The following is a 12,531-nucleotide window of genomic DNA, read 5'->3' as shown; positions in this document are numbered from 1 at the left end:
ACTCCGTGCCGCCTTGCCACTTCACCTGCCCAAGGAAGGAACGCATCATACACTAAAACCCTGACCGGCCGACCCTCGGTCGACTCAGACCAGAGTAGGTTGTCTAGTGTCTCTGAGTCGGTGATCTCGAGCCGGGCCAAGTAATCCGTGACAGAGTTGATCTGTGATATTCATATCTTCTTGTTAATTTTCATATGTTCTTGTTAATTTTTCTTGAATTAAATTAATTATCATATTGATTTGGAGCTAATTTATATCTCAAAGTTGTAATACAATATGGTAGCAGGAAAAGAAAAGAAGAGAATCTTTGCAAAAAAACACCTATGTTACAATTAATTTTGCAACAACTAGTTACAAACTGCAGTTCATGAATTTCAAACAATTAGTTACAGTATTTTTTTTTAGAAAAGACCCTATAAAAATGAATTTGCTAGGGACGCATCCATTTTTCTAATAATACTTGTGAACTTGAGGGGTCAAACGAAAATTATTTTTTCTGTTTTTCATCAGTTGTATTTTTCTTTCAAGTTTTAACACATAATAGTACACCTATTAGATTAAAAAATAATAATAAAATAAATAATTAAGCCAAAGGCCGCATGATCTCTTCAATTAAAAACCTCATCCGATTGAATGTATCTAACCAATTTTAATTCTACCAGAACGCGATTCATTCCCCTTGGTTCGCTGTCAATTATTTCTATGGTCTTGACTAATAAGCGATAGTACCGAATTATCTTGATTGAATATTCAAATCTTGTACAATTGAAATGAAATACGCTTAAGAAGTCTCGACCTGGGTCGCCATCAGTAAAGAGATGAGGTTGAATTGGGAATGGTCGTGGAAACTAAAGAGAAGAAGATTAAAGACGGGCAATTAGTAAGAAGGAGCGAAGAGACTGACTCTTCCAGGGGCCATTGAACCTACTCAGAAATTCATTTAATACCTCTTCTAGAAGGCGATTAACTCTTCCAGGCTTCCCCTTGGTTAGGATGAATTTTCTATGGTCGCGACTAATAAGCGATAATACCAAATTTCTATGGTCGTGACTAATACCTCTTCCCCTTGGTTAGGATGAATTTTCTATGGTCAAAGTCTTCTCCACACCACTTCTTCTCAGAACTCAAAATTCTGGTGCTCATTACTCTACACACATTTCTCACATTCACCACTCAGATCTAAGGTTCTTTCCTAATAGCCTCTTCAAAGAAATCCACAGAGCAAGATGGCAGGGATTTTGATAACCTCTGTGCTCTCTCTAGCCACCAATTTGCTCCCCTCAATTAGAGCCTCTATGCAGGCTCCTTCCTCTTCCTCAAATTCTAATAACTCCGAAAGGAAGCGTGCTCGAGCTTTTGAGAAGGATCTGGAGAGGCTGATGCGAACTCTGAAGCGGATAAAGACCACACTGTACGATGCTGAGGAGAGGGAGATCAGAGACACTTCTGTAAAGCTATGGCTCAAGGAGCTAAAGAAGGTCGCTTATGATGCCGAGGATTTGCTCGGTGAGTACCGGTATGAGGTCACCCGTGTCCAACTAGAGGCAAAAAAGGCTTCTGAAGCTTCAGGTTCTCACATGACAAAGAAGATGGAGGTTAGTACCTCGTGCATATAGATATTAAAAATTATCTTACTCGTGCTAGTGTTATTATTCTTGTTGTGTGGTACTAAAACTAAATAGAGGATGCTTCAATTTTTTATATATTTTTTAGTTGGGTGAAAACAGGGTCGACCGGATACGGATCCGGATAATTCTTTGATAAGAGAAATAGTATCCGGATAATTCAATGAGTTGGCTCGGTCCAAGCTAGACCAAGCTCATAGCTCGCTCATTTTAACAATGAGCGAGTCATGAGCGAGCCAACATTCGGATTCAAGCTGAAAAAGTGGCTCGTGACTCATTTGTTTTGATAACAAGATGAGCCGAGCCAGCTGACAAAAGCTCGTGAACCAAAAGTCCAAATGTAAATAATGTAATATAAAGTTAACTACCATAAATTAAAGTTTGTAATTAAATTCATATGTACTAAAATACTAAATCTCCAAATTTGTACCAACATAGTTTTCAAAATAATTCATACATACTAAATTCGCATAAATTCATATTTGGACCGAATTGGCTTTGCTAACTTCTGAGCGAGCTAGTAACAATGAGCTAGCTCGATCCATTAACGAAAGAGTTATAAACAAATGAATTAAAATGCAAAGTTATAAACGGTCCACGAACTTTCTTGCTACCCTAGACAGAGATAGAGAATGCTTAAACGAATCGGATATCCGTATCTGAATCAAATTTTCCAACCCATTCTATCTCCGATATCTTACTACGCGACTGTTAGAAATCGGAAAAAGCTTACATATTAACCATATTTATTTTCCGTTATGATTGTGGGACTAAAGCTATATCTGAAGCATCCGGACAACAGACCTAGCCAGCGCATCTATTTCGCTGCTTTATGAGGCTCGTACTTCGAGCAAGGCTTTGACTAGCTTGAAGTCTTTGACTCATTTATTTAATTTTAGACGAAAAGGCTGTTGCTGCCGTATATAATTATAAAGAGTTAGGCTACTATGACATTGGTGTTATTTGAAATTAAATAACACTAACTTTTAAACCCTTAGATCTGTCTTGAGATTCGTAATATCCGCTTTTACTGTTCAAGCACTTTATTTTGTACGAATCTCAAGGCAGATCTAAGGGTTTAAAAGTTGGTGTTATTTAATTTCAAATAACACCAATGTCATAGTAGCCTAGCCCAATTATAAAGGCAGTTAGCCATCTAGCTTTGCTTTGAATATATATATATATTTTTTATATAAATTTCTGTTAATAATTGTCTCCATTTTAAATCCAGCCGGCATTCAATTATATCTTTGATTTTAATTTGATATTTCCATAAATTTTAATTACAAATTTAAATAAACTAACTTAAGTTATTCATTCATTTTCATATTTGAATTTTGTTAATTAATATTTGTATCTTAAAGTTTAAATAATTCAATTATCCGTCAATTATTTGTTTCATATCCGTATTCAAATCTGTATTCGTAAATTATCTGCTCCGTATCCGTTTAAGACAGATTTGGTTTTGAATTTTGATATCCGTTTATTATCTGTATTCGTATTTGTAGCCGCTCATTATCCGACGGATGCAGATATGGTATCAGCATTATCCGCTTTGAACCCACTCCGTTTTCACCCCTATTAATCCACCGGAATGTATGGTCACTTGTTATATTATCAGCTTTTCCAATCTAACCAGAGTGGTGACATAATATAATAAATTTCCAATCTAATTATCATTTTTAAGTTAACAAATTATGAATTTTGGCATACTTATATAATATATACATTTCTTTTTGGACAGTACATTGTGCAAATTCCTGATGACATGGTTGATCGGCTTAAAAAAATAAGAAGTCAATTTGATGAAATAGCAAAGGATCGTAAGGCTCTTAAATTAAAGAAGAGTGATGGGCCAAGGCGTTCGAACAATAAACTTTTACGACCCCCAACGGGTCACATGGTAGATGAGGCAAGCATTTTTGGGAGAGATGCTGAAATAAAGGAGGTCATCGATTTCTTACTATCTGAAAAAGAAAAGCCCTTTTCGGTCATTTCAATTATTGGAAAAGGTGGTCTTGGAAAAACCACCATTGCCCAACTGGTCTACAAAGAGATGAGGGTAACCCGGTGCTTTGATTTATGTGGGTGGGTATGTGTCTCTGAAGAATTTGATGTTGGGAGACTCACTAAAGCAATCATTGAATCAGTCACTGAAATAAATTACGGTCTGAGTGAGTTGAGTTCATTACAAGAGAAGCTTGCACAAACTGTGAAGGGAAAAACAATAGTGCTTGTTTTAGATGACGTGTGGAACGAGAATCAAAGTCTTTGGGACTCGTTAAGGGTTCCTTTTAAAGAAGCAAAGCTGGTCAGAATTCTCGTGACAACTAGAAATCAAAAGGTTGCAGATGTCATGCAAACAACGACTTGTTTTAGGCCAACTAACATGCCTGAAGATTCATGCTGGCAATTGTTTCAAAATTATGCATTTCATGGTACAAGTGACACTATGCCACCACACTTGGTAAATATGGGAAAGGATATTATGAGGAAGTGTGGTGGGTTGCCATTGGCTGTGAAGTCGATTGCAAGCCTCCTTATGCATGAAACAGATGAAGAAAGGTGGATAGAGATTCTAGAAAATGATCTTTGGGAGTCCTATCCATCAAATGATATATTCCCAGCACTTCAGATCAGTTATGCTCATCTACCTCCCCATCTTAAGCCGTGTTTTTTATTGTGCTCAATGTACCCAAAAGATTACTTATTAGAAAAGATGCATTTGATAGAGTTATGGATCTCTCATGGCTACATTGAGTCCAACGGCAAAAGAAGAATCACAGAAATTGGTGTTGAATATTATGAGGAGTTAAAACAGAGGTCCTTTGTTGATGATTTTTCAAGTGGATCTAATGATCGTTGTAAGTTGCACGATATAATCCATGATCTTGCTCGACTTAATTCTGACAATGAACATTATTCGGTGGAGATCAATCAACCACTTGATATTCAAAAGGAAAACGCTCCGCAAGAAGCACGTCACTTATATGTAGGTGGTTTCTCTGAATATTTAAATAAAGTTCTCCAACAAAATCTGGTGGGTTTAAGAACTCTTTCTATCAATATGAGAAAATGTTATGAAGAACTCAGGGTATGTAACCTCACAAAATTTGAAGCACTCAGGGTATTGGAATTGAATTGGGGTTATTTTGCAAGAATTCCCGATTCCATTTCCGAGTTGAAACATCTAGCCTATCTTGATATTAAGTCTAAATATCTTAAAACATTGCCATTATCCATTTGCCTCCTTTACAACCTACAGACTTTAATTCTTGATTGCGAGAACCTTGAATTACTTCCTGAAAGTATTGGTTCACTTAGTAACTTACGGAGATTAATTATTGAAGTATATTTATATCCAATAAATTATCTCCCGCATGGGCTTGTTAATTTTCCAGCAATAAAGACAATGAAAGCATCGGTGAAAGTTAGAAATTTAGCTTGGTTAAAGGATATGACGGACCTTGAAGGAAGTCTCGCTATTTGTGGAGTGAGTAATTTAAAAGATGCCCAGCGTGCTAACATGAGAAATAAGTGCAAACTTGAAGCTTTGCATGTAAATGGTGATCCTTTTTGTGAGTCTATGTGGTTTGACGCTAATTATGAGTATAGGAGGGTTGACCCTAAGAAATCAATGCTGCACATAACCCTCAAACCAGGAGTAAGTGTCCATGATGCCGATTTTTCTTGGTTAGAATCCCTCCAACCACATCCTAACCTCAAAAAACTTGGAGTAGGATCTTATTCTTCTGCCAAAGTGCCGGGATGGATGTGTGATCCATGTTCCTTGCAATCAATTCAAGAAATCTTGTTATATAACTGTGACGAGATTCAATCTCTTCCATTCAACAATCTTCACACCCTCAAGCACCTTGTTGTTCGTGATTGTCGTGGTTTCCGAGTTCTACAGCTAGAGCAGCTGTCCTCCCAGCTTGAGAAATTGGAGATCTCTTGTTGTCGCTGCCTTGAATTGATTACTGGACTAGGGAATCTGGATATGTTGGCTACACTGAAAATTTCCTGGTATACAGTCCTTAAATCAATAACAATGGATGGACTACAGTTGGTGGAATCTACTGAGCCAATTGGTGATTCCTCTCATGGAAAGCCACATATCGGCCGACAGAGCATTTCAACACTTACAAGGTTGGAAATCTTGTTATATAACTGTTACACGATTCAATCTCTTCCATTCAACAATCTTCACACTCTCAAGCACCTCATTGTTAGTGGTTGTGATGGTTTCCGAGTTCTACAGCTAGAGCAGTTGTCCTCCCAGCTTGAGAAATTGGAGATCTCTTGTTGTCGCTGCCTTGAATTGATTACTGGACTAGGGAATCTGGATATGTTGGCTACACTGAAAATTTCCTGGTGTACAGTCCTTAAATCAATAACAATGGATGGACTACAGTTGGTGGAATCTACTGAGCCAATTGGTGATTCCTCTCATGGAAAGCCACATATCGGCCGACAGAGCATTTCAACACTTACAAGGTTGGAAATCGAAAACTGTAAATTGCTTTGTGTTCTGCCAGATGGATTGATTACATCAATTGCAATTGCCCTGATGCGGGTGACAGAGCCATTCATCACTTGTGTCCGTGTTCTTCACTGCGGTTGCACTAACTTTGAAACTGGGGATCTACAATATAAATCAAACAGGTTCATAAATTTTCCTATTATTATTGTAATTATTATTTTAATATTTAGATTTTAGACCACTGAACTTTTTTTCTTTTATGTAACCATAAGTCTTGGTAGGATTTTTTGACTAATCAAGCTGCAAAATTACATGTTTCGACAAATAAATATTTCATATTTATATTACTTGTTTGTTGCTGCTACAAAATTAAGCTCTTGTCCAACTTTTTTTGCAGCGTTCTATTCGATGGTCTTTCTTTGACCCACAAGGAACATTTAGGAGTCCCCTCGAAGACCCTTGATAGAAATAAATTATGATGAGAGATGCTTCTGTGGACTGCTGCTACAGGAATAATTATTGGCTGAATCAACTACAACCGTTGATTGATTAAAGGGTAAATTTGGAATAACTGTAAAGAGGATGCTTCTAAACCTCCGAATTCACTGGAGGCTTCCAGTAATCCTCTTTTATTCTTGCGATCCAGCCCCAGCCCCCTTCCCCCTCTCTCTCTCTCGCAAAAGAGAAAACGCGAAGACCTCTCCTCCGATCGCTCCTCTCTCTCTCAGTGCGTCTCCTCCCGCGGTCCTATCTCTCGCTACAATCGTACTGATGCCCCTTTTCGCTGCTCTTTCCTCTCTCGCACAGGGCTGTCGAGTTTGCACAGGGCGCTGACCTCCGGCTGCCACCTGACACGGCTTCTCTCACGTTTCCTCCAGATCCTTATAAATCAAGGTATTTTCTTTTCTTTCATTTAAATATTTTTGTGTTTTTAAACTGGAACCAAAAATGTTGCACCTTAAAATTTTATTCTTAGCTAAATTTAATTTCGTACTGCACCTTTCATTCCAAATCAGACTCGTTCTGTGGGTTGGGTCATGGTTACCTGTTGTTCCAAGTTGAATCAGGTTGAGTTACTACCACAAATCAGGGAAAATTTCTTCAATTAATATTTGAATTGCCATTACCGTACATGAAGCGCTCATCATTTTACAATTAAGTTTCACCCAAAAGTTTAGGTTAATTTAATAGCCTCATTGAGAGGATCCATTCACTTGATAAGACATTCTTATTATGACAGTGTTTATGGAGGAGAGCCAACACTCTTCGACTCGGTAGTCTACTGCTGAAACAGATCTCTTTGTTCGTTTTCGACTGAATTTGCATAACATGCCTTTCCTATAGTCAATTTGTTCTTTCTTTTTTTGAATCTGCAGGAGTCTGTTGTGAATTCTGGACCTTTGGTTTACATAAATGCTAATGGCCCCAATCCTATAATGGTTCAGGTCAGTGTCATCATGTTGACACGTGCACACATGCACACACACACACACACTTAAAAGGTGTAAGCTTCTTTATTTCGTTCTTTGCTTTGATTTTTAGCCTTTCCCTCTACAAACAAGCTCCTTGCTTGGTGGTGGTCATCAGATCATTAGTGGAGTAGCTGGACCATTTTCCAGTGAGGATCCTATATACAATTATAACAGACAAGTCAAAGAAAAATTGAATTTGTTTTTTTTTTTTAATTAACAAAGTAACTATCATACTAGCTGCTAATTGAGCAACGAGAAACCAACTCGGCCTGAATTAAATCCTTCTTCATGCTATCATTTTAGTCCTGACAATTTCTTTGGTATCAGGTGTTACTGGAACTGCTGTACCACTGTCTGGTACAACTGCCAATGAAACTGTCAGTTGATCCAAATGCAGCCCAACCAAATCAACCTGCAGGTAACTGAAGATGTTAACAAAACCTAGATAATGTACTGAAAATTGACATGATGTGGTTTATAGATTCTTATATCCCGAGAGTTGACTGGTATTATGGATCCTAATATTTATGTTTTCATGAAAACATGTTGATTGTAACCATGTAGGATCTGTGTAACTGCTTTCAGTCTGTCCATGATAATTACTGGCCAAATTTAAGACAGCATCTATTTCTACTCTATAGTGTTGTATCGTGCTCAGAAGTCAATTTAGACTGGTCAACTTGTAGCTTCAATAGAAAAAGAACAAAATCTATATAAAAAGGAATCACAATAATGTGTTGAGTGCTTAATTTGATTCCCACCATCATACTGACAAGAAGCCCAGGCGATCGACAAGGTGGAGTTGTGCGTCAGTCTGTGGGGCCCGGAGGTCACATGGTCAGTGTTGTTTATCTAGTCCAAATGCGGGCACAGGCATTTGGTGGTTCATCGGGTCAATTACGAACCTCTGCTCTTCAGTCGTGTCAAAATACACAAAGCTCGTTGCAGTCAGCTCGTACTGGTTGTATGTCTTCCTTGGTATCAAAGGTAAATTAAGAATCAAGGTATTTGGTGACAATTTACTGTGTTGCACACTTAAATTATTGATTCCAAATATTGAATTTAGAAGTACTAATTATTAACATGCTTTTTTTACAGGAAGGAATTGCAATACAAACAGCAGAAGTAGTTGTCGGGGCCTTGAAAGGTGTTCTTTCTGTTACTGCTGTTAATAGTCTGTTGAGTTCCATCAGGGCACCATATTTTCAGCAGCTCTCAATATTCTTTTATTACCCATCTAAATTTTGGCTTTCAAGTTTAGAGTATATCCTGATTATGTACCACAGATACATGTATTATGTCTGTGTCTGACATGAGATTCAAACTCATGTCCTCTTAATTTTTTTTTTTTTTAAATGTTGCTGATTGCCATTAGTGTAGAATCAAAAATTGACATCTCTGCCTATCTGAATAGGCAAACGACGTTTTATATTATGTTTGTAGGATTTTTATTGAACATATTACAGTAATGATTAAAATTTATCTTGTTCTTTTTTTTAATTATATTGAAGTGTTGTTTGGGGGGGAATTAAAATTTTGGGTACACCTGAAGAATTATATTTATAACCAACAATATTGTTAAGATTTGCTTTGATTACAAAATTATTACAAAATTGTGTCATATCTTGTAATTTTGCTTTATCCTACCATACCATGCTGGTTCCACCTCTAGTCAATCCTTGTCTGCAATAGCTTCAAACTGTTTCTACTTCATCTAATCCTCATCTAATTTTGGTAATATGTCCAAACGGGAAAATTTAATGTACTTCTGTGTGTTTTCTTTTACGTGGAGCTTTGTTCTGTGCCAATTGGTATAAGCTAGGACTTTTGATGCACTACTGTTTTACTGGTATTTATCCCTTTCGTACCATGCTGGTCATACTTTCTGTGGCTATATTTCCCAACCTTTATGGAATGTCATGGTGTTTAGGGTTGATAGTTGTCTGGTAAATTCTTTAATAATCTGCTTTTACACTTGTGCAAAATTACTTTCAGGTTGCTAACACCTGTCAATTATTCTTATATTAACAAGTGTGAAATTCCTCTTGATAATTTCAAGGGGATTCTGCTCCTTTTTTTCAACATAGATTACTGCATACACATAATTAGCATGGAGCAAAAAAGAATTACCTTGACAGCAATGGTCCGAGCAAGTGCATCAGGATCCTTCAACAATTTTCCAATTCTAGCCTCATTCTATGGATCCCTATACTGCTCCCTCAGTACCTCAGTACATAATCACTCGAAAACTTGTAAATTATGCTGGTAGGACTGTGCGAAGGAGATCTAGCTAACAATTCGAGAAAGCAAACAGTAAAACAAAATATAACTTAAATTAGCAAACATATTCATTCCAAGTATACGAAAGTTAGTTAACAATTCAATTCACATATCAAGGATATAAAAAAGGCAACAATTCTCAACCTGGTTAGTCATGAAAGAACCGAGCAAGCAAGCAAGCACTGGTACAAGATCAAGCAAACATTTCTGCTTTCACAACTCCAAATTAATAAAGAACATTACAGTTTAGGACTGATACCAATTGTTATACTGGCACATCCAGTTTCTTTGTACAACAAGGAAATTCTCAAGACATGTCAAGGAGTAAGACCAAGCGAATGGAACATTATAATCAAGATTAAGAGGTGTCCTTCCCTGAAGCATTTCTAGAAGAATTTTCTGAACACAAAGGAGTTGAAAAACATAACTCTGAAGCATCACTCGGTATTGTGCGTCACATTTTCCCTTCTCATCTCCTAAAAAAATGAAAATATTAACTGTATTGAAGCTTTTCACATATAATGCAATTCAGATATATCTTCATCAGAAAGGTTATTTAATTTGAGCCCACTACATAATTCTCAGTAATAGCTGAACTAATTTAAAATTGTTACCACATTTTATTTTTGTTTGACATTAACAACAAACCGACACAACCAAAAGATTAAAAAAGAAAATAATTCTTGGTGCCAAATGCCAAGTCTCAATCAGTACAGGGATCTAACGAAACATAAGATGTAATTAGATATGAAATTTAATACCGTCCAATTGCGGGTCTTAGCAATCCGTCTTGTCAGTGCATGAATACAATATGCCACATCAACCAGACCTATACCATACTGAGCGGTGAGCCTCAGCCTTGCTGTAAACTTGAGTTGAATGGATGCATGCATTGTGATCATAAATTTGGCCAAATACGACAGCAAAATTGGCCAGACTTTACATATTTGAAATACAAACTTCAAATGCCAGACTTTACGAACCAATGTGCAATGGCCAGGCTTTTCAATTTAAAAAAAAAATGTCGTTTAGTGTCTCAAAAATTCAGTTTAAGTTTTCGTTCAATGATATACATGCAACGATTGGTATGTTATTTAGTTAAAAGTCAAAGAGATTATTCAAAAATTATTCATATAATTATTTTAAAATACATTTACTATTTATTGTGTTCGTTTGTCTATCTTCAATTATTCTCTAAAAAAAGAGAGAAGAAGTTGACATTATTGATGCAATCTAACTATATTTCTTTGTGTATATTTGAATAAAATAAATTATTAAGAATCAATGTCAAGTCCTTAATTACTGTTATCTTTAGACTTGTGATATCCAACTAAAAAATCAAATCAGAGTTATAAAGAGTTACGACATCACTCATAAATATATCCAATTTCTTATTTTTTGGCATACACCATAAACAAAAAAACTAAAATTATTTAAATAAAAATATTAAGATTTCTAAAAAAAAAAAATAGAGGACCGCCCCTACCCCGAGCGGTCTGCTAGGAGAGTGGACCGCCCCCAAGCGGTCGGGGCATTTTAATAAAAAACCTGAAACAGGAGGCAATTTTGTAAAAAACTTTTTTTTAAGGTTTAATAAAAATGGCCGCAGGAAACTCTAAACTCACATGTGAAGCCCTTGAGAATTTTTGAAAACACCCCTCGCCACTTTAAAAACTTATAAACAAGCCCTCATAGCTTGACATTTTACCCAATTGACCATGGAAAGCTATAAAACCCAATTTAAACCTTGAATCTAAAACAATAGCCCCTGGATATTTACAAAAAATACTCTATTGACTTTAAAAGCTCACAAACAAGACGTTTTTAACCCAAATAAAATCCTAAATTATCTAAATCAAGCCTAAATTAATTTTAGAAAGTGACCCTTCTTCTCAGCCAAATACATGAACCTCAATTTACGAAATTAATTTGCCAATAATAATCTAGCATTGTTTCCAGATTCAATTTTTTTATTATTTTTATTATTAATCATATAAGCAAATGCAAGTTAATTAGAATTAGTAAGAGTTATAATTTAAATATCCGATTAATTGAAAGGAGGAGAGAAAACGTTAAGCCCAAAATAAGCCCAGCTAGCTTATATGAGAACTGAGTACAATTTTAAAACATTATAAGGCCTAAATTTGATCCATTAAAGTCCCATATTAAAACCTCTATGCTTTTAATTTTTGCTTGTTATTTTTAACTTTCAGCGTCTTGGAATAATAAACAAACAGATGCTTCTGTGCACCATGTTTTGACTTTCAAATATTGTTGAACTCAAATATGCTAATCTGGAGTCCTATGATATTATCAATATATAGAAGACCGGACATTATTTTTATACATGCATGATACATTTTTATTTTAATAAAGGATTAAATTTGAAATGAGTTTTCATAGAGACCAAATTCTGAGATAAATTTTAAAATTTAGAAAATGCCTAGGCCGCACATTTTTTCCGCGCCCCAGAATTTTTATTCCGGGCCCAGGAATTTTTATTTTAGGCCGTGGAAAAAATTCGCGACCTGAAATTTTTTTTATTTATTTTTTATTCCGAGCGTGGATATTTTCCGCGGCCCGGATTATTTTTTATTTTTTTTAGAGTTTGGAGTTCGGAAAATATTGTTTTTTTGGAATTTTTTGTCCAAATTTGCACCTCTGATTAACA

At 36.0% G+C, this 12,531-nt stretch overlaps 1 protein-coding gene across 17 annotated transcripts; it reads left to right on the top strand.

The window, feature by feature from the left end:
• Nucleotides 1-857: 857 nt before the first annotated feature.
• On the top strand, nucleotides 858-8,503 carry LOC144547692 (putative disease resistance protein RGA3). Of its 17 annotated transcripts, none has more exons than XM_078296393.1 (6): nucleotides 858-1,595; nucleotides 3,370-6,290; nucleotides 6,506-7,002; nucleotides 7,485-7,553; nucleotides 7,908-7,998; nucleotides 8,360-8,503. In XM_078296393.1, the coding sequence occupies exons 1-3, from the start codon at nucleotides 1,227-1,229 to the stop codon at nucleotides 6,585-6,587; spliced, it is 3,372 nt and encodes a 1,123-aa protein (XP_078152519.1). In that variant the 5' UTR covers nucleotides 858-1,226; the 3' UTR covers nucleotides 6,588-7,002; nucleotides 7,485-7,553; nucleotides 7,908-7,998; nucleotides 8,360-8,503. The 17 variants fall into 17 exon arrangements, with proteins under 17 accessions (XP_078152519.1, XP_078152520.1, XP_078152513.1 ...); XM_078296394.1 differs by having other exon boundaries at nucleotides 8,357-8,503; XM_078296387.1 differs by adding an exon at nucleotides 7,651-7,726 and having other exon boundaries at nucleotides 7,908-8,503.
• Nucleotides 8,504-12,531: the final 4,028 nt, after the last annotated feature.

The sequence above is a fragment of the Carex rostrata genome, chromosome 32, assembly GCF_964058835.1.
Source record: "Carex rostrata chromosome 32, lpCarRost1.2, whole genome shotgun sequence".
Lineage (NCBI taxonomy): Eukaryota > Viridiplantae > Streptophyta > Magnoliopsida > Poales > Cyperaceae > Carex > Carex rostrata.
This window is presented reverse-complemented; position numbering and strand designations above follow the sequence as displayed.